Raw genomic sequence first — 21,819 nt, 5'->3', positions numbered from 1 at the left:
CCTTAAATCTAAGGTATACTTACCAATGGTCAGGAAATCTGATCGATACTGACAAGTCATTCCAAAGCCAAAATCTCGCCAAAAGCCAGAATCCTTTTTGTGAACCTAAAGTTTAAAAAATAAAATTCAATTTAATCCCTCAAAAACTGGAAGTTGTTTTAATCAACAATGAAACAAATTAAAATATTTTCCAAATAATACTTTTTCCTGTCATTTATGTGACTGATAATGGATCACATGCATTTGTATTATTAAATGCTTACAAACTGCCCCCTCCACTCCAAATAGTAATTCCAATGAGCACAGGATTCCTGCCACTCTTAATTTAACTGAATGCAAGCCTTGTACAAGGTGGCAAGCTCATGATCAAAGAAAATGATGTGACCTTAAGGGGTTTACATTCTATTTTAGGAAGACACTAGCTTGCATGAGCACATACCAGCACATATCAGTTCTTCACAGTAGACCTTATTTGGTGCTTATCCCCTGCCCCCTTCCTGGTTGTGTAAAGTTCTGCTCTGGTAATTACTTGGCATCATGCAGCCTGTGAACTTCAGGGATGCGCCTTCTACTTGCACGTAGAAGGGTCATGGGCACCCTACACCAGTGAGACAGTCTCACTCCACTTACTGTGGGAACTGACTCACTAACAGGCATTAGACAAAGTTCAGGTCAACATGCTAAAAAAAAAGAGGGCTGTTTGGAACTTTGGAAAACAAAGCTCCCTCACTCTTCTGAGAGAGATACTAGAAAAGACACCTGCTCTCTCTTTGGATGGTGTAGGGCAGGAGTAAGCAAACTAAAGCCTCCAGGCTACATCTAGCCTGCCACCTGGTTTTATAAATAATTTTATTGGAACACAGCCACACTCATTTGTTTATAAACTCTCTATGGGTGTGTTCATGGTACAATGGCAGAGTTGAATACCTGCAACAGGTACTGCATGACCTGCAAAACCTAAAATATTTTCTATGTGGTTCTTTATAGAATAAGTCTGCCAACCCTTAGTGTAGGGTATAGATGTGAAGTTTGGAACTGCTGCACTACTTTTCCACCATGAGGGAAAACAGCTTTAAAATGGAGAAGTCACCACTGAAGTCCAAGTAGAGAAAGAAAATCAGGACTTTGATGATATTGAGCCTGCGGAATCAAGTAAAAGTTGAAGCTTGATAAACCTTTTTTATCTATCTATCTATCTATCGGCTATGCCTATGGAAGTTCCCGGGCCAGGGATCGAACCCATGCCGCAGAAGTGACGATAGATTCCTAATTGTTAGGCTACCAGGAAACTCCTATAAACTTTTTTTTTTTTAATGCAGGCATTCATCAAGTGTTTAATCTGTTGGATTTGGCTCTGGGAGCTGGAATCCAGCAGTAAACAGAGGTGACCAAGTCCCTGCTACCACAGAGGCTCTGTTTTGATGGGAAAAGAACAAATAAATAAATAAATATACGTCTCAGGTAGTGATTCATGCCAGGACGAAAGATGCAGTAGGAAGAAGAGAGAGCATGATAGAAGGCCTGTTTTAGATATAATGGCCACAAAGGGTTTCTCTGAGGAGTTAGCATTTGAGCAGGGACCTTAGTGAAATTAGGGAGCAAGCTACGCAAGTATCTCGCGATCTTTTCGAGACACAGCATGTACAATGGCTCTGAGGTACAAGTGCACTTGAAGTGTTGGACAAACAGTAAAGAAACAACTGTGGCGAGAGCTCAGAAACCATGGGCAAGTTCAGAAAACAGGTCAAGAAACAGCTATTATACGGGAGTTCCCATCATGGCACTGGTGGGTTAAGAATCTGAGTGCAGTGACTCAGGTCACTTGTGAGGCGCAGGTTTGATCCCTGGTCCAGTGCAGTGGGTTAAATGATCTGGCATTGCCACAGTTATGGCACAGGTTGCAGCTACAGCTTGGATTCAGTCCCTGGCTTGGGAACCTCCATATGCCATGGGTACGGCCCTAAAAAGAAAAAAAAAAAATTAAGAAACAGCTATTGTATTTTTCAAACTTCAGTGTTACTACAGTTTTTTTTTAAATAATTTTTTTTTTTTTTTTCCTTTTTGGCTGTGCTCACAGCATGTAGAAGTTCCCAGGCCAGGGATCAAATTCTCACCACAGCAGTGACCTGAGCCACAGCAGTGACAATGCCGGATCCTTAAGCTGCTGAACCATCAGAGAACTCCAGTATTAGAGTATTTCTGATATGCTTATGGTAATGCCCTAGAAGAGGCAAAACATTAGGACAGGAGAGAGTGAACAATGGCTGTAGGGTGTCCTTGGTTAGGCATGAGGGATGGGTTCTAACTAGTTTACTACAAAAGGATGAGCTAGGCTTACAAAGGGATGGGGGCAGTTCCTCCACTGAGACTGGGGAGAGGCTGAGGATGTGACACAGAGGCAGTGAGGCTGATGGATCTTAGGACAGGAGAATAAGGAAGTGAACATCTGACAGCTTCTAAGTGAGATGTGAAGCAGGATACACGGGGAGTAAGGAACACTGAGTGTTGCTGGGAGGTGTGAGAAAGACAGTGTGGCTGGCTTGGAGAACAAAGAGTGGGTGAACAAGGGTAAGGCACAGGATGTCAGGGCAGTCTGAAACCCCTGAGGCCTGTGGTCACATAGTTAAAGCTCTGCTGTGTACTGGGACTGGATGTTTCCCACTCTCCATATTCTGCTCCTCTGTGGACAGAGTTGTCCTTAACCCGGTTGGGGTTCTAAGAGAAAACTAGAAGGAGTGAGAGATGAAAGAGGTAAATATATAGCTGAAAAGAGGCCATGGACAATGCCTGTCCATGGTGTCTGAATTGGGTAAGGAGGGAAGTGTGGATGGATATGGATATAAGGAGGCTGATAGAAAGGAGAGAGGCACCTCACCCAAGCTGCAGCATCCTCAGCTTCCTCCTAGAAATGAAGCTAGAGCTGGGATCTGAGAGATAAGGAGGAGTTAGCTAAGTGACAGAAAATGTGCTGGGAGAAAGTTCCAGGCAAATGAATAGTTTGTGCACAGGCCTGAGGTGGGAGAGAGAATTGTGGATGAAAGATGGTGGGACTAAACACTGGGGTCAGAAGGTGCCCACAAATGTGAAACAGGGCTCGGTAAACTTTTATTAAGTTCTGCAGGACACAGAACCTTTGCCTCACCTACTCAACTCAGCCACTGTAGTGTAAAAGCAGTCATTAACAATAAATAACCAAATGAACATGCTGTGTTACAAAAAATTTTATTTATGGCCACTGAAATCAGAATTTCATACAATTTTCATGTGCTATGAAATACCATCCTTTTAAAAATATTTTTCAACCATTCTTAACTTGAAGGCCATACAAAACTAGACAGCAGGCCACATTTGGCCTAGAGGCCACAGACTGACCCCTGGCCTAGAGTGATCAGTAGGGCCACCTCAGAGAGAACCATGTGCGCCTGGTCACGGGGTTTGGGCTTAATCCTAATGGCCAAGGGAATTCTCTGAAGAGTAGGAGCAGAAGGAGTAACAGGATCAGATGATGTTTTTAGAAGATCATTCTGGCTGATAAGAGAGAAGAGATAAGACGTAAGAAGGCAAGGACAGAGGCAGGGAAGCTGATTAAGAGGCAACAGTTACAACCTGGGGATGGGAGGCTGGACTACAGACTATCATGGTACGTACAGAAAGAAAAAAAATCTGATGGATGTAGGACAAAGAACTCACATGAGTCTGGCAGGAGTGGGGCATAAGAGGGAAGGATCAACCAAGAATGATAGCAGACTGCTGTTCTGACTGTGGGTATGTGATGGTTCCTTCCCCAAGAGGGGGAGCAGGGGGGAAAGGGCCAGCCCAGAGAGGAATGATGTGGAGCTCGGTTCTGGACATAACAAATCTGAGTGAGATGCAGGGCGACTACACAGAAATTCTTATAGCTGTCTCCTCTGTAAACTAGGGGTAATAGCAGTCCCTACCTCCGAGGTTGTTGCAGGATTAAATGAGTTAACATGCATGAAAAAAAACAAAAAATAAAAAACTGAACAGTACCTCCCACATAGAAAAGGGTACATATAAAATATTAGCTATTTTAGGATTAAAATTTCTAAAAATCATATACAGCATTTCCCTTTTCTCTTTTTTTTTCTTTTTTTTTGGTCTTTTTAGGGCTGCACCCATGGCATATAGAAGTTCCCAGGCTAGGGGTCAAATTCGGAGCTGCAGCTGCCAGCCTACGCCACAGCCACACAGGATCCGAACCACCTCTGCAACCTATACTGCAGCTCACGGCAACGCTGGATCCTTCACCCACTGAGCAAGTCCAGGGATTGACCTACATCCTCATGAGTGCTAGTCAGATTCGTTTCTTCTGAGCCACAACAGGAACTCCACCATTTCCCATTTTTAGCTTTACATTTGCCTCTACATTTATACTGCTATATTTATGTCCATTTCGTGAACATTGTCTTCTTGACATAATATTAACCACAATATAATTCAATTTATCATTTTATTATTAGAATTTTGCTTGCTTTTAATCTTGTCAATATTATACGCATACTGTTATTCTACAGCTTCAGATTATTTCCTCAGGAGAGACTCCTAGGAATGGAAATAGCTGGATCAGAAGGATGAACTTGTCTGAAAACTCCTGACCCAGAAAGCTCACCTGCATTCCCACATCACTGGCAGAGACGGAAGAGCCTCCACCCTACCATCCTCACTCACAAGGCTGTTTTTTAAAAACAGCAATTTGGAGTTCCCCGTGGCGCAGTGGTTAACGAATCCGACTAGGAACCATGAGGTTGCGGGTTCGGTCCCTGCCCTTGCTCAGTGGGTTAACGATCCGGCGTTGCTGTGAGCTGTGGTGTAGGTTGCAGATGCGGCTCGGATCCTGCGTTGCTGTGGCTCTGGCGTAGGCCGGTGGCTACAGCTCCGATTGGACCCCTAGCCTGGGAACCTCCATATGCCGCGTGAGCAGCCCAAGAAATAGCAAAAAGACAAAAAAATAAAATAAAAAATAAATAAAAATAAAAAATAAAAATAGCAATTTGACAGCAGAAAAAAAGTAGTACCGCATTGTTTATTTATTTATTTTTAGTAAAAATGACTATTTAAATATGTTTATTGTGAATTACTGTCAACTACCTTTTACATATTTTTTCCTACTGGATGTACTTTTTTTTTTTTTTTTTTTTGGTCTTTTGTCTTTTTAGGGCCACACACCCACGGCATATGGAGATTCTCAGGCTAGGGGTCTAATCAGAGCTACAGCTGCCGGCCACAGCCACACCAGATCTGAGCCACATGTGCGACCTACAAACTCAAGATCCTTAACCCATTGAGCGAGGCCAGGGATCGAACCCACAACCTCATGGTTCCTAGTAGGATTTGTTTCTGCTGTGCCATGATGGGAACTCAGTTTGTTTTTGTTTTGGTTTTTTTTGTCCTATTTACTTTTAATATATCTTTTTTTTTTTTTTTTTTTTTTTTGTCTTTTGTCTTTTGTTGTTGTTGTTGTTGCTATTTCTTGGGTCGCTCCCGCGGCACATGGAGGTTCCCAGGCTAGGGGTCCAATCGGAGCTGTAGCCACCGGCCTACGCCAGAGCCACAGCAACGCAGGATCCGAGCCGCATCTGCAACCTACACCACAGCTCACAGCAACGCCGGATCGTTAACCCACTGAGCAAGGGCAGGGACCGAACCCGCAACCTCATGGTTCCTAGTCGGATTCGTTAACCACTGCACCATGACGGGAACTCCTACTTTTAATATATCTTTAAACATTATAGAGAGGGAAGTTTTTTGTGTTTTAACTGAGGAGACTGAAGCTTAAAAAGGTCAAATAACTTGCAATGGTTACAAAGTGATGAAACAAGACTTCAAGTAGAAGTACTTAAACTTATTTTTCTAGACAACATCTGGAACAGATGAATCCACACTCCGGTCATTCCTTGCCTACATCCTCCCAAACCAGACAATATTATCAGCACTTCATCCTTGTAGGTTGAATCCATTTTGGATTTTTTTATTTTTGGTTTGCTTTTCAAGTAGAATTTTCTATAAACTTTTTGTTTTCAAATAATTTAAGGGTTACAGAAAAGTTGCAACATAGTAAACAGTTCCCATGTACTTCACATGCAGCTTCAGCTTCCCCTAGATGTTATTTTACATTGTTATGGTACACTGGTCAAAACTAAGAAACCAGCACTGGTACATTACTATTAACTAAACTCTAGACTCTATTTGGATTCCACAGTTTTTCCTTTAATGTCCTTTTTTTCTGTTCTAGGATCCAGTCCAGGGGATGACAATGCACTTGTTATGTTTCCTTAGTCTCCTGTGGAACAGGGACAGTTTCTCTTTTGGATGACCCTGACAGTTCTGAGGAGCAATGGTCAGATATTTGGTAGGATGTCTTCCAATACGGGTTTGTCTGAGACTTTTTTTCATTAGGCTGGCGTTATAAGTTTTTGGAAGGAAGACCACATGCGTGAAGTGCCCTTGTTACATCATATGAAGGGGTACATGACAACACTTCATTACTTGGTTTAAGGTGGTGTTTACTAGGTTTCTCTGTTGAAAAGTTACTCCTTTTTCATACTTGTTTCTTTGAAAGTGAGTCATCTAGCCCCACCTTCTGGAAAAGGGAGTATCTACAAAAGTTATTTAGAATTCTGTAGGGAAGATCTCTTTCCCCTAATCTAATACAATCAACCCTTATTATTTATCTATTAATTCACTCACAAATTTATTTATATCAATATGGACTCGTGGGTATTTATTTTATGCTTGTGGTTTTAATCCAGTACTATGTTATTTATTTTGTTGCTCAAACTGTTCCAGCTTTGCCCCTGGGAGCTCTTTAAGGCTCTTGAGTTCTCTGACATACCCTCGCCCTTTTGTTGTTTGAGTATTTCCTTATTTTCTGGAGCTATAAGATGCTCCAGGTTCCTCTATTTCCTGCCCCAGCACTAAGATATGGGAGCTAGGTGTGCTTGTTACTCTAAAGATATCACTGCTTCTAGGCCCTCTCCAGGACAGAGCTAGGTAATACACATACAGATACTATGTATACATCCTTTGACTTTTTAATCCTAAATTGCTATTAACTTCTTTTACGTATTTCATCAACAACTATTTAATCAAAAGTGTTACTGGGTTTTTGCTGTTGTTGACCATTGTTTTATTCTCAGATCTTCCTCTTTCAATGTGTTCATTTCTCATTCTGCTGAATTAGAAAAGGTCTCAGAGAAAAAAAAAAAAGTTTTTCAATGTTCAAAAATGTCTATTTTGCCCTCAGATAGTTTGAATATGGATTCTAGAATCGAAGTTGTTTTTCTTCAGTATGTTCAAGGTATCACTTGATGGTTTTCTAGAACCAATATTATCACTAAGAAGGCGAATGCCAACCTGATTATTCTTTCTTTGTAGACAAGCTAGGCTTTGCTGTTTCTGGCATCTCTAGAAACTATTAGGATTGTCCCTTAACTTCTGTTCTCAAATGCCAGAGGACTTATCTTTCTTAGTTCTTTGAAGTTTTCTTCTGTTTCCTGCCTGCACTGTTTTCTCCTTTTTCTTCCTTCCGAAACTCCTATTAAACAATCTGGGAACTTCTGGATTGATCTCCTACATCTCAGTTTTTCTCTCACATTATTTCTTGGTCTTTATGTGCCCATATGGCCTGTCTTCTAGTTAACAAATCTGTTTCAATTGTGATGATTCTGCTATTTAGTCCATTTACTGAGTTTTTATATTTTCACAATTTCCAAGTTCTTGTTCTTTTAGCAACACGCAGTGTTTTGTGAAATTAATGTTTTCTCTAATTCCTTAAAGATATATTTAAAGTTGTTTTTTGAATTCATATTCTTGTGTGTGAATTTTTCTATTTATTAAAATGTGCTGTCTCTCTCGTATTGTTGGTTTCCCTCAAATATTTGGCTACTTGTAGTTAGCTGCTACTCATTTTTGTTTCAAAAAATCATTGTTCTAAAACTTACGGCTGTTAGCTATGATTACAGGGGTCTATCTCTCATAAAAGCGAAGAAGGGGCTAAACGTGGTCCTAGGCAGAATGTGCCAAGAGCAGCTCACGTTTGGAGTCTGAGGCTCCCTATCCATCCTACAACTCAATATTCCTACAACTCTCCCCTGCCTCTCTAGCTCCAGTGACCACATACACTGCCTCAGCCTGTAGGTCAATGCCTGTGATGCCTGCCACTTAGCACCCAGGGAAGCAGACACACTCCACCACTCCCTGCTCTCTGTGAGCTCAGAGGATGCAAGGTTCTGTTCTCTCCTCCATCAATCAATCCTATGACAACTACTGTCATCTTACAGAAACTTTTCAAAATTTAGATCTAGTAATGACACTTCTTTCATTCTCTAATACTAATATGCTTTTTATTTTTAGTAATCATTTTCACAAAGGATTGAGGGTAAGACAGTTATGGATGCTTAGTTTGCCATTTTGACCCCATTTGTATCTATATTCCTAACTAATACTAGCCTACAGATAAGGCAGGAGAGAGAGAGAGAGAGAGAGAGAGAGAGAGAGAGAGAGAGAGAGAGAGAGAGTGGTGTGTGTGTGTGTGTGTGTGTGTGTGTGTGTGTGTGTGTGTGTGTGTATACATGCTTTGCCAGGGTTTGGTATGAAGACAATGCTGGTCTCATAAAACATATTAAGTAGATCATATGGCACTAATATTACCTGCTCTTTGTTTTGTTTTTGGCTGTGACCATGGCATGCAGAAGTTCCCAGGCCAGGAATCAAACCCGTGCCACAGCTGCAACCCGAGCCGCTACAGTGACAATGCTGGATCTTTAACCTGCTGAGCCACATGGGAACTCCTGCTCTTTGAAAGTCTGAAAAAACTCACCAGTGAAACCTATCTATGTATCTGCATGGTAACTGGTAATTGTTCTAGAAATTTATTTCTCTCAGTGTTTTCTTATTTCTAATGTTGTGTTTTCCTTTTTATCATGCATCTGCCCACTTTATGATTAAGTTTTTTCTGCACGTAAAGAATAAGCTCCTATAATTTGTCAACCAGTTATTTTTGGTTTATTAATCCCTGCCTTTTTCTTTATTTCTTTCCTATAGTTATTATTCATTTTTAAAACATATTAAATAGTTTCCTTGGTTCATTTGTTTCCATTTTTTTTCCCTAATGTTAACAGTAAAAGATTAGGCTAAATGTAACACAGTATCCTGGACTGGATCACAGAACAGAAACAGATTTGTAGAAAAACTAGTGAAATCCTAAATAAAATCCATACTTTATTTAGCGGTAACTTACCACTGTTAATTTCTTTCTTTCTTTCTTTTTTTTTTTTTTTTTTTTGTCTTTTTGCCTTTTCTTGGGCTGCTACCGTGGCATATGAAGGTTCCCAGGCTAGGGGTCGAATCGGAGCTGTAGCCGCCGGCCTACGCCACAGCCACAGCAACGCGGGATCTGAGCCGTGTCTGCAACCTACACCACAGCTCACGGCAACACTGGATCCTTAACCCACTGAGCAAGGCCAGGGATCAACCCGCAACCTTATGGTTCCTAGTCGGATTCATTAACCACTGCGCCACGACGGGAACTCCCACTGTTAATTTCTTAATTCTGATGAAATTACATGGTCATGTAAGATGTTAACATTAGAAGAAACTGGGTGAACAGGAACTCTCTATATTATCTTTCAAACTTTTTTATAAAGCTAAATTATTCCACAAAGTTGATTTAAATTTTCTTTAAAATTTATTTAAGTTCTGATATATGGCATTCTCATTCCAAGACTTTCTAGGTAATTTCTATAATATATTATTCCTTCTTAGTCATTTTAATTTCTAGTTAGTAAGGTTTTTAAAATTAAATTTTCAGTATTTCTAAAAATAAGCTGGTAGAAAAGACCATACAATTTTCACATTCTAGAATATGAATTTTTCTCTATAGCCTAAAGCTTTTTTCCCTGCCCTAGAATGACACCTATTTCTGAAACAATAAATATGAAAGCATTTTATGGAGGAGGGTAGACTATGAAAATGTGTTTACAATAACTATAGTTTTTAATTGAAACTTTGTTTTCTACTTGTGAAACAAACATAAAGGAACCTAGCAAGGATCTCTGAGGCTTTTCATAACTGATAGTAAGAGACTTACCAGCTGCTGTTCCACAGGTGGGGGTACATCCTGATTGGCATAAACAATGGCAGGGTTGTAAAGACTGAACACCACAGGGTAAAACACCTTCTTACCTATAAGTTAAAATACACATTTACATCACAAAAAGAAGTCATAAAATATGGTGTGCACCATTATTGCAATATCTACTAAGACTTCATTAAAGTCTTTCTTTGTAACATAGGATGATTTTATTAATATTGTATTTTATCAATGTTTAGGTTACTGAAACCTCATGTTGATGAAAATGATGATGATTTTATAACACATCAGTAGGTCAGGCTATGAAACTATAACCTTGGAAACGAACGGACAAAAAAGACTAAAGGATGCCTTTACTCCCCCCCTTTCTTTAAAGACATTTTTTTCTTTTTAGGGCTGTACCTGCAGTATATGGAAGTTCCCGGACTAGGGGTCAAATCAGAGCTGCAGCTGCTGGCCCAAGCCACAGCCACAGAAGCACCAGATCCGAGCTGAATCTGTGACCTATGCCACAGCTTATGGCAATGCCAGATCCTTAACCCACTGATCAGGGCTAGGGATGGAACCTGCATCCTCCTGGTTACTAGCTGGGTTCTTAACCTGCTGAGCCACAATGAGAACTCCTTTTAACTTATTTTTTTAAACTTTTTTTTTTTTTTTTTTTTTAGGGCCACACCTGCAGCACATGAAAGTTCTTGGTTTAGGGGTCCAGTTGGAGCTGCAGCTGCTGGTCTTTATTCCCTTTTGACATGTTTATTCCCTTTGACCTTGGGAAGAGGCACAGGTCTATTCTCTCAGCTGTTCATTACGTGAGTCATTTATTAATCATTATTTCATCAAATTAGCAGTAACAGATGTAGATTAACCTCTGACAATCACTAAGAAACATAGTAACTTCTCTTAAATCCGCCCTTCAATATGAATCATAGAAACAGTGAATCTAAAGGATATTGTACAATGGATACAGAGAGGAAACTAAAATACAGAACTGCAGACAGATTTGAATAAGATTGGAAAGCTTGGGAAGACTGATTTAAAAATACCCAATGTGATAGCCCTTCCAAAAGGCCTTGTCATTAGTATTCAAACTGTTAGCAGTTTAAGGCTAACTAACTAGCCCATCTCCCCTCACCAGAGAACTTCTTGCTGCGACTAGCCTCAGTCAGACATGACAGACAACACGAAGGGCTCAGAAACTGTCAAAGACCCTGGAGGTAATGTGACAACCTTTTTATTATACGGTGGCTTACAGATGTTCATATTATCTTCATTGATACCCACTTAGGCAAGGGGAGCTAAACTTCCTAGAGGCATATTGATTTCTTTACATTAAAGAAATAATGTCAAATACATGAAAATATTTCTATAAAATATTTCTTTTACATTAAGCAAATACGTTTCCTTCAACTTTCACATTCTGGACTTCATGCTGCCTAGTGTAAAAAAATATATATCTATCTCTCATTTACCCACTAGGCTCACATGGAGTTCCCTACAACTATCCCTAACCAAACTGATTAATAAGAAGGTAGTAATTGGCATGATATGAGCAGTTCTATATAGAAAACATTTACTGTGAGTTTTTTTTTAATGCAGAAAACTTTCTTTTCACATTTAAAAGAATATTTAATATATAAAAATGTCATTTGCTCTTAAATTTTCTTGGAATATGTACAACATAAAGCAAATTAATCATTCCAATACTCATGCATAGTCTGGAGAACAAGCACCATCTGTATCTCCACCTCTGCGTGAGCGCCTGCCTGTGTGTATGCTGGCGCCATCTGCCTGAGGGAGAGTGCTTCTGACTCACATCACACTGCTCTTTTTCTGATAAGTGTTGCCTCCTCCTTGTCAATTTCAAGACTTTCAATTTCTTTGCACTTGTTTATTTGGATTCAAATGTAGACAGCAGAATTGGCCGTAGAAGAAGAAGGAGTATGAACTTCAGAGGAGAAAATTACTTTTTTTACTTACTATTCCAGATAAATTATGCCTAATATAACTTAAAAAACATAATTAACTTGATTCAAATTATGGGACATGCTGACACTGTTCTAAATTCTACACTCAACTCACCCACCAATGTTTTACGCACCTGGCTCAGCATTTAACCGGCAGCTGTTAAGGAACTCGGCTGAGAAATATATATCAACATCACAGAAAAACATCAAGACCTCGCCCTTGTCCCAAGCTCGGGCACCCACATTTAGTCCTCGTCCACGATTAAATTCTTCATTCAATGAGACCAAGGTGTAATTGTGAAAATTAGACTCACTATGAGGAAAGCACATACAACAAATGATAAGTCCCACTTAGAGTTGACTCTCTCCCTTCAACACAACTTACAAAATATATTCTACCCTTCAGGTATTTATTATCTTGGTTCTACATTCATACAGGGAAAGGCAATCATTGGCTTCCCGTGCCTGATCATCATCAGGGACAGATGGACACTAAATGCCCACATTTGAGGCAACATGCTCATAGTATGAAGTTAGTATGAATTGAGGGGCCACTGCCCTTCAGGATCTTAAAAGTTTACTGAGGAGATAAGAAACACACACATGGAAAAATAGCTGTAACATTTGGTAATAAGTAATGCAATTCACAGGGATGACACATACTAAGAATGCTCTTGAGTTCCTCAGATCTTTGCTCAAATGTCCCCTTATCAGAGGGAGCCTCTTGTGTTCTATGTGAAGTAGCCCTGACCTCCCCTCTCTTGGTCTCTATTCCCTGCCCAGCATTGTTGTTCTCAGTACCACCAGACATCTTTGTTCAATTGTCTCCCACTAGAATGTAAGCTCCATGAGAGCAGGGATTTTGTTTTGTTCACTGCTATGGATGTGGTGCCCCTTATAGAGTAGGAGTTCAATAAATATTTGCTGGATAAATGAATGAACAGTAGTTCTGGGGAAAAAAAGACTGCTTTTGTCTGGAGTAGTTAGAGAAGATGTTAGAAGCAGAATTTAAGTTATGCCTTGCTTAAAATCCTGAATTCAGTGGCGAGTGTAAAGATCATTCCAATTAATTATTCTCAAAGGCAAGGAGGTAAGAAAGTAGAAAGCATTTTAAAAAAGAGGGACCAGACAAGTCAGATTGGAAAAGAGGGATCCTAAAATGGGAACAATGAGAGAAGACCGAAAAGGGTCAGACCGAGGACTACCTTCCATGAGAAGTTAAAGAACTTAGTCAGTGTTCTGAAGTCAAAGGTTTTTCCACCAGGGCAGTGGTTCTCACTCACAGCATCAGATTCCCCAGGGAACATGTAAGAAATGCAAATTCTAAGCCCTCCCCCGCCCAACCCTTAAATCAAATATTAGGGGAGGAGCTGAGCATCTGTGTCTCTCTTGGGACAAGTCAACTGAGGTGACTCTCATGTTAAAGTTGGAGAACTGCCACACTTAGGGAGAGCTGGATTAAAAAAGGAACACTTCAAAGAGATTACTCTTACAGTAGTATAGAATGGGAAATGGAAAGATGGAAACAAAGGCTCAATAGTGCATGGAGTGGACTCCAAGTGCTCTGAGTGCCCACGCTCCCTTTTACAGGTTATAAATCTCTCCCTTCTTTGGGGAAACTGTCGATGGCCTCACATTCCCAGCCCCAAGTGGAAGAGCTAATTACAGAATACTCAAACGCTAGTAATTTCAGAGGGGCAGGGACCAGACTCAAGCTGGGGTAATCACAATCCCCCCAACCCCACCTGGCCACAGTGACTGGCTCAAGAGTGGGCAAAGGTCCTTCCCTGGGATTTCCTCAACTGGATCTGGGAGAAAACTCTTTCCTCTCTGATGGCAAAGCTGAGAAGACGTGAGCCCAGAGCCGCAACAGTCATATACCTCACATGTGGAAGAAGCCAATCTGCAACAGGAGAATGAAGTCAACATGCAGGGAAAAACAGACAAGAAGACAACAAGAGAATTCTGACAGTATTCGAGTCTCTGGTCCCAACCCCTATGATACCAAAGCTGTTTTGGTTTTCTACATTAAATTTGGTTATAATAATCCCTTTAATTTTGAGAGTTATCCAAGATTCTTCAATAATGCTCCCATTTTTCTCAACCAAGTTCAAGATAAGTTTGCATCATTTGCCACAGAGGAGTCTTGGTTAATGCAGGGACAACTTCAGTAATACTAATGTGAGTCATTGGCACCTAGTAGGTGATCTGAAGATGTTAAAGAGGGAAGAGACAAAAGGAAGAAATGGAGAGGGGGAGAACCTTGATTAGAGTGGTGGCAACAGCAAGGAAAGGACGGAGTAAAGGCCCCGTGCAGTACACAGGAATTGACCAATTAGAGGGGAAGAATGAATGAAACACACTTGCTCTCAGACATCAAGCCCAGGGGATCATGAGATGGTCCTAGTCAGGACTGAAAGGGGGCCATCAGGAGGAGGAGCTAGTGAAGGGGGAGGCCCAGACAATGTTTGTTTCTCACACTCCAATACTATGACAGTCCCTTTGGGGCAGGGACTACAGTTTCCTCCTTTGCACCCAGTCCTATCCCAACCACCCCGGTCAGACTCCCAAGCGGTGTACCTGGAACATAGTCGGTAGGACTCAGTGAATGTTAGTTGAACGATTCGAGAATGGTCGGCCAAATCTGGACTCTTAGGGAATGGCCACAACTAGCAGAAAGGTAAAGAAGCAAGTAAAGGATACAGAGTTGATGGGGTCAGAAAAGACAACCTAATATCTTACATTTTAGCATATCTACATTTATAAAATATTTACATTTACAAACATCAGAGGAGAGTTTTAAGACGGAAGTACTGCTGAGCTATCAAATGTAAAAAAGCAGTCAAAGAGGATGACAGAGTAAAGGCTGAATTTGGCAGTTAGGTTATAACTTTGTTTCATAACTTAGAGATGAAAAGGATGAGAAGCTATAGAATTAATAATAGAGTATTAAGGAATTACTAATTCATTCATTCAAACCTCTGAGCACCTACTATGTGCCAGGTACTATAGGAGTTGCTTGGTTAGAGGATTACTGTTCTATGAGGTTTAGCTGTGGAAGGACAGAAACCCAACAGTAGCTATGGGGTACTGTAGAGTCAAGTGGGGGTCTCTTAAGGATAGGGGATACCTAAGCATCATTTACAGGGTGACAAGGAACTTAGGAAAATGGAAGGAAAGAAAATAAAGGTGGCAAGTAAGAGACAAGCTCAGGAGATGATATCAAAGTGAAGGGATTAGAGTGAGAAAAAGGGCAAGAGTCAACAGAAGGAAATAAAGAATAAATGGAGGCAAATATACAGAAGGTGAGTGGGCTGCAGAGGGAGAGCACCCTAGTCATGCCATGCTGTCTGCCAAGAGGTTAGGAGAAGACGAGTCTTTTAGAGATGCATGAGTGCACTTAGGGGTGAAATGAGGAACTCACTACCACCACCACTCACATGCTCAACCAACTTTTAAATGGCAGATGTTCAAAATTATTAACTCATGAAGTATCTGAAATTCTCATTCTTCTAGTGTTACATATCAAGGACTTTAATGTGGACATGGCTCACCAACCTTGTGACAGATTCCAGGATAGACTTGACTTTAGATAGTCCTTCTTTACCAAAATACACCACTGTGAGATGGATTCTCTTGTCCTGATGAATACACACATCCCTAAAAGAATTGAAAAAATAAAGCTCATTCGGAAAAATACATAAGGCACTACTCATTCTGAAAGCAATCACATGAAGCTTTAACAAGAAAATAAGCATTACTCATTTAGAATGAAATCACATGAAGGTTTAAATAAATATAAAACTGGCAATATTGCTGAATTATTAAAGGCATCACAGCAAACACATAATAATATATGTCTAAATGAATGCAATGCTTAGACGGCCATGTAAGCAACCCAAAAGGGTGCCATATTTCAGAACATTTTTGGAACTTTTGCTTTGATATTGCCCTCAGAAACAAATTATAAGCTATTCAAGGAAATAAGTTTAATCAGTTCAAAACCACATAAATAAATAATTCAAATTTGAGGTCAAGAGTTATTTTGTCTTCAGACTGGCTATTTCCAGAAATTATACCGATCATTAAGGAATAAATATTCGCCATGATTGAGATTATAAACTGTAAAGAATAACATAGCATATGACAGGAACTTCATGAAAGGCAATTAAAAATGCTTAGGAAATCAGATCTCAAGAGAGCAATTTCAAAAAGGCAAAACTCATTTGGCAGCTTCCAGATATTATATGACAGATTTAGGCTTTTATACCCAATAACTTCAGTGAGAACAAAGATTGGGGTTACAAAGCATTAAAACTAACATATTAGAATATTAAAAACATGACATCTGTTAAATTAAAATGAAAAAGCTCGACTTTCCCCACTTACCCTAACACGTAGTTGTTAATTCCTTAACATTTTAGAATTTTAAAATATCCAAATGTAATAACCAAAAAAAGAAAAAATTCTTTTAAAAACTGTTATAGTCTCTGCTTCCCAAGAAGGAATAATGTTCTCCCATTTTTGCATGCTTTTTTTATTTGTATTTCTAAAATTTCCTTCAATTTTAAAATTCAATTGGTTCTCAGGGGAATTTTCTGAGGCGACAGCAATGTTCTATACCTTGATTGGAGAGGCAGTTACATGAGTGTATACACTTGTCAAAAGTCATGAAATCTCTATCCTTAGAACATGTGGATTTACTGTATGTCAGTTATGCCTCAAAAAAGTTATTTTTCAAAATTCAACCTGTTCTAAAACAAATTCAAACACAATGATAAAGGTGATCAAATTTTGTTTCTAATAGTGTCACCCTCGACTTACTTCATAGTTCAAACTGTCAGTCACAATATACTATACATGCTTTAAGAAAAAAGGGACTATAAAATTATTCCAAAGCCTATAAAATTATTCCTATAAATTATTTCCAAAGCCTATAAATTATTTCCAAAGCCTATAAAATTATTCTACAACTCTAAATAATCATACTCAATGAAGGTAGATTAAATAAAATGGCATTAAATGTGCTTCTTTGTAGAAGCACTTAGCCAAATTGCTAAGCCCTCAGAGTTACCTGAAGTTCTGCATAAACTGTGCAAATGCTTCAGTCCTTTCAGCGAGAGGCACAATGATGTTAATAATTGATCTAGTAATGTCAATCATCTCACTCTTCACTTTCATGAGAGGTCCAAAAGGGCGGAAGAGGGTCACATGTCTATATTCCATAAGGTCTGCTTTCTTAAAAAAGAGTTCATACTGTGTGCCCTTATCTCTCTCCGTGCGATAATAACCTAAAAGAAAGAATTAGGATAAAGATGTCTTCATGCCAAAGTTTACGAATTCAATATGACTACTGATTTTACTCAAAGATCAAAAGTATGAAAACAGACTTGCAGGGTTTTTATCTATTTGTGAGAATTTTATCCCCCTGGTACAGTCATTAACAACTATTTCTTTAAAAGAGAGGTTAGGAGTTCCCTGGTGACTCAGTGGGTTAAGGATCTGGCGTTGTTACTGCTATGGCTCAGGTATGATCCCTGGCCTAGGAACTTCCACATGCCTTGGGCATGGCCTCCAAAAATAAATAAAAGGAGAGGTTAAAAAATGTTCCCCACTCTGTTATATTATTTACTCTATAAAATACGCTCCAAATGACAATGTTTCTTTTCAACATATGACCTTTTTAATAGTGGAGCCTATCAACACAGAAATCAAATGATGAAAATAAAGAAATTACTTCTAGCAATATTAAATTCTACACCTGAGAGTCAAAAGTTTTTTTTTTTTTTTTTCCACTTTTTTAGGGCCGCACCTGCAGCATATGGAGGTTCCCAGGCTAGGAGTCTAACTGGAGCTGGAGCTGCTGGCCTATGCCAGAGCCGCAGCAACAAAGGATCCAAGCTGCATCTGTGACCTTCACCACAGCTCACCAGATCCTTAACCCACTGAGCAAGCCAGGGATCGAACTTGCAACCTCATGGTTACTAGTCAGATTCATCTGCTCTGCACCACAACAGGAACTCCGGGACTCAAAACTTTTATTGCTCAGTTCACCTTAACAAAAAAAAAAAAAAAAAAAAAAAAAAATGAACTGAGAAGTTCCAATCATGACACAAGGGTTAAGGACCCGATGTTGTCTCTGTGAGGATGTGGGTTTGATCCCTGGTCTTGCTCAGTGGGTAAAGGATCAGCGTTGGTGTGTTGCTGTGGTTGTAGCATAGGCTACAGTTGCAGCTCCAATACGACCCCTGGCCTGAGAACTTCCATATGGCACAGGTATGGCTGTTAAAAGAAAAAAAAAAAAAAAAGAGAGAGAGAGAGAAAAGAAAAAAAAGAACTGAGTGCATTTGTGTTGGGCACTGACGTTATAAAGGGGTTTACGAGGTCCCAATTCTGAGGAAGGGTCAGTCTAGTGAGGGAGACAGAAAAATAAAGAAATAATATAGTAATATACACATGCAAACACACAAACTCAGAATAAGATCAAAGAAAAATTAGTATAAATTCATACACAGTGATTGAGATGCCTCTGGGGAAAAATATGTAAAGTCTACTGGGCAATCTGATTTTTAAGTGTGACACTTAGGAGAGAGATTAGACCAACAGATGTGTCTGGAAATAAAATGCTGAACAAGATAGACTGGTTCCACTTCTCCAGAAGCTTATAGTCTAACAAGAACTACAAATCAGAGATGGGCAATGCCATATACTATGACAAATGCTATGAGAGGGGACACAGGGTAGAGGTAACAAGAGCACCCAGGAAGCACTGCTATCTCAGACATGCACGTTGCAGATGACTTCACAGAAGTGACATCTAAGCTGATGTATGGAAGGGGAACAAGAGCTACTAAGTCACTGTCAGTAATTATTTTTTTGGTGAGGGAAGTGGCACAAATGAGAAAAAATGAGGAACAAAATATGTTCTATACAGAGAAAAATCCTGAAGTGATAGAATCCGGGGGAGGTTTTTTTTTTTATGTTATCTTAGTTATCTTATTTCCCCTGCAGCTTTCAATTCTGCCATAAATTACAAACTGAATTTATGAAAAGACAAAAAGCTGAGCTTGCAGAAAAATTACAGGATTTTTGAAACAAATAACACACCAAAGGCTGCAGGAAGTGACAAGAGGCAAAAGAGGTGGCGAAAGGGAGAAGACAGAGGAAATGCCACAGAAAAGCACAAGGCCCTCCCTGATGGCCTTTAAAGGCCCCAAGGTATTATACTACAGCAAGTGATATCCACAATGATTTGGGGTCCAAAAAACTACATGTGGTATACTGTTTATAGACTCAAGCAAAGAGAACTTTAAGAAACATTTGTGTCCAAAATGGTTTTAAGTCTACAATTAAATATTGAGCAGGGGGTATTAAGATCGAGATGGGTTGAGATCTATAGTTATTCCTGTTTATATCAATCAACAAATACATTAAATTTATACAAGTGATCTTCAACTTTTGAGTCATGTCCCATCTTGACATACAAAAATCCTATGCCCTTTCTGCAGTCTGTATTAGGAAAATAGGTTTATTTCTTTACTTTTCCAAATGCCAAATATGCTTTTCAAAACTATGTATGCCTCCTGATATATGTTTCTCCTCGTCCTAAAATACAGAATAACTACTAATCTGTTAAACTAGATTCTTTTTCTTTTCTTTAGCAAATAGTTTTCAAATCTGGCGCCTTAGTGCACACATTTCAAAAAATATAAAAAAGGAATTAAGATTGAATGCAATTACAAGTTAAGAGATGAATGTAAATATATACACATGCAAATAAACACACAAACCCCAAGAGTCCTTCAACTTGGGGAGTATTCTGCTATATAAGCTTAGATTTATTCTACTTCCCTGGTCCTTATTTTCTATTTTATTATAATCACATTGTAAGGTTTTCTAAAAAGTCACTTCAAATTCTTGGTAGAATTTAGTGAATAAGTCAGCCATACAATGAGACACCAACATTGAATGCTTTCACCGACACGTGGCATCTGAAAAAAGGACAGACTTAACTTCTTTGCACAACAGATGCTGACTCACAGACATTGAAAAACTTATGGTCTCTGGAGGAGACAGTTTGGGGGTTGGGGGGATGTCCTTGGGCTGTGGGATGGAAATCCTGTGAAATCAGATTATTATGATCATTATACAACTACAGATGTGATAAATTCATTTGAGTAATAAAAAAAAAATAGCACAGGGAGCTATATCCAATCTCCTGGGAAAGATCACGATGGAAGATAATATAAGAAAAGCAATGTAAAAAAAAAATTTTTTTTAATCATTAAAAATGATTTTAATTTTTTGGATAATGACTGACTTATATTACCAGCATACAATAATATAATTCTGTCATACAAACATTACTATGGACCAACATTTTTCACATTACCTTCTATGAAGTCATTTTCATTAAATATCAGTTTCTCTCCAAGGGGACCATCTTCATCTTCCTGTTCATCATCTTCATCAGGATTATTAATGACCTCTAGGCCGGCTTCAATAACTTCTACCAATTCGTCTCGTTTATCTTTTCTAACTGGCTTTTCCTCTGGATGGCGAGTAAGACCCATTTCCAACTGGAATACTTTCATTAAGGTAAAACTTTCAAAGGGAATGACCCCATACTCGCTAGGTAGTTTGGCTCCTATGCTAACTTCAGCTTTGTCAATTTGTGAATGAAGAAACTCTAAAAGGTCACTAGGTACTTGTTCTTTGTTGCCTTGATAGCCTATACCATTAGCCCCCACATTCTTTCTCTCTTGCAATGATCTCATCTTCTCACTCATTTCTTGTAATTCTTGTTTTAATTGGGCAATTTGGCGTTTCAGACTAGTTGCTCTGGTTTGATAATGTTCTTCTTGCTCCTGCAGGAGGGCTTGATAATACTCTTTACCATAATTTTCCCCAACGATACCGGGGAGAGATGCATTTCCATCCGTCTGAGGGGCACATTCTAGAAGGTACAAAAATAATACCAAACTGCAGAGTAAAGCGAGACCCAATAGTAGCCAGTGGCTCCGGGTCTGAAGAATCAATCCTCTTCTAGGCATTCTTATTAATGTGGACTTGTCTAATGAGATAAGCTCTCTGCTTGTTCATACCTTTAGTAAAAGATTATTAAAAAGTACAAACAAAATCAGGATTTCCATAAAAGGTGCCAAAATGAATTTGGTTGTAGCTTTAAAAATTTCTTTCTTCAGCAGTGAAGACTATTTGCAGAAATGAGAAGTAATGTGTATTTTCTGTATTGTTACCATGATACCCAGAATAAAGAAATCTGATCTACACAATCAGATAAAATTCCATGACACGGGTGGTGGTTTTTCTGAAAGAAACAGATCAGAATCAATCAGCATTTTGTTTCCTTGAGTATATCAAATTGTTGATAGCTTCAGTAAACTTGGCTATGTGACTACCACAGAACATCATGAGAGGCACCAATATAGAGAGAATATTTAGTAAATGTTGGAAGAACGTATTAAGAAAAATACCTTATTAAACACTAAAATATCACATGTAATATTTTCAACCAGAACATCTACATATCCATAACCTGAAAGAATCAAAGAAACATTAAAACTATGTTGCGTTATAGATTTTATTGGTCCCTAACAATTTGAAAATTATATCACATGTAACTCTTTATTAACATAACACTTCGATTAACTTGCCATTTTCCACCTATAGCATATCATCATTTGGGTGTTGAGTTTCTATAAATTGTTTCTGTTATATTGGTAA

The 21,819-nt window shown here is 39.1% G+C and overlaps 1 protein-coding gene across 8 annotated transcripts in view; it reads right to left on the bottom strand.

The window, feature by feature from the left end:
* The window catches only part of CSGALNACT2 (chondroitin sulfate N-acetylgalactosaminyltransferase 2), a 43,275-nt gene that overhangs the window by 4,830 nt on the left and 16,626 nt on the right, over positions 1 to 21,819 (bottom strand). For 3 of the 8 annotated variants that reach the window (XM_001926417.6, XM_021072398.1, XM_021072397.1), the window contains 6 exons: positions 20,468 to 21,403; positions 17,150 to 17,366; positions 15,634 to 15,735; positions 12,210 to 12,388; positions 10,109 to 10,203; positions 24 to 105 (listed from right to left, as the gene is read on the bottom strand). In XM_001926417.6, coding sequence (XP_001926452.3) covers positions 24 to 105; positions 10,109 to 10,203; positions 12,210 to 12,388; positions 15,634 to 15,735; positions 17,150 to 17,366; positions 20,468 to 21,128 — 1,336 coding nt within the window. In that variant the 5' untranslated portion in view covers positions 21,129 to 21,403. Of the gene's footprint in view, positions 1 to 23; positions 106 to 2,070; positions 3,529 to 10,108; positions 10,204 to 12,209; positions 12,389 to 13,820; positions 13,979 to 14,655; positions 14,745 to 15,633; positions 15,736 to 17,149; positions 17,367 to 20,467; positions 21,404 to 21,819 lie in introns of those variants that run through there. The other 5 variants (XM_021072399.1, XM_021072401.1, XM_021072402.1 and 2 more) reach the window with 5 other exon arrangements.

This window comes from Sus scrofa, chromosome 14, assembly GCF_000003025.6.
Source record: "Sus scrofa isolate TJ Tabasco breed Duroc chromosome 14, Sscrofa11.1, whole genome shotgun sequence".
Taxonomy (NCBI): Eukaryota; Metazoa; Chordata; class Mammalia; order Artiodactyla; family Suidae; genus Sus; species Sus scrofa.
Note: the sequence above shows the minus strand (reverse complement) of the source record. Positions and strands in the feature narration are given on the sequence as shown.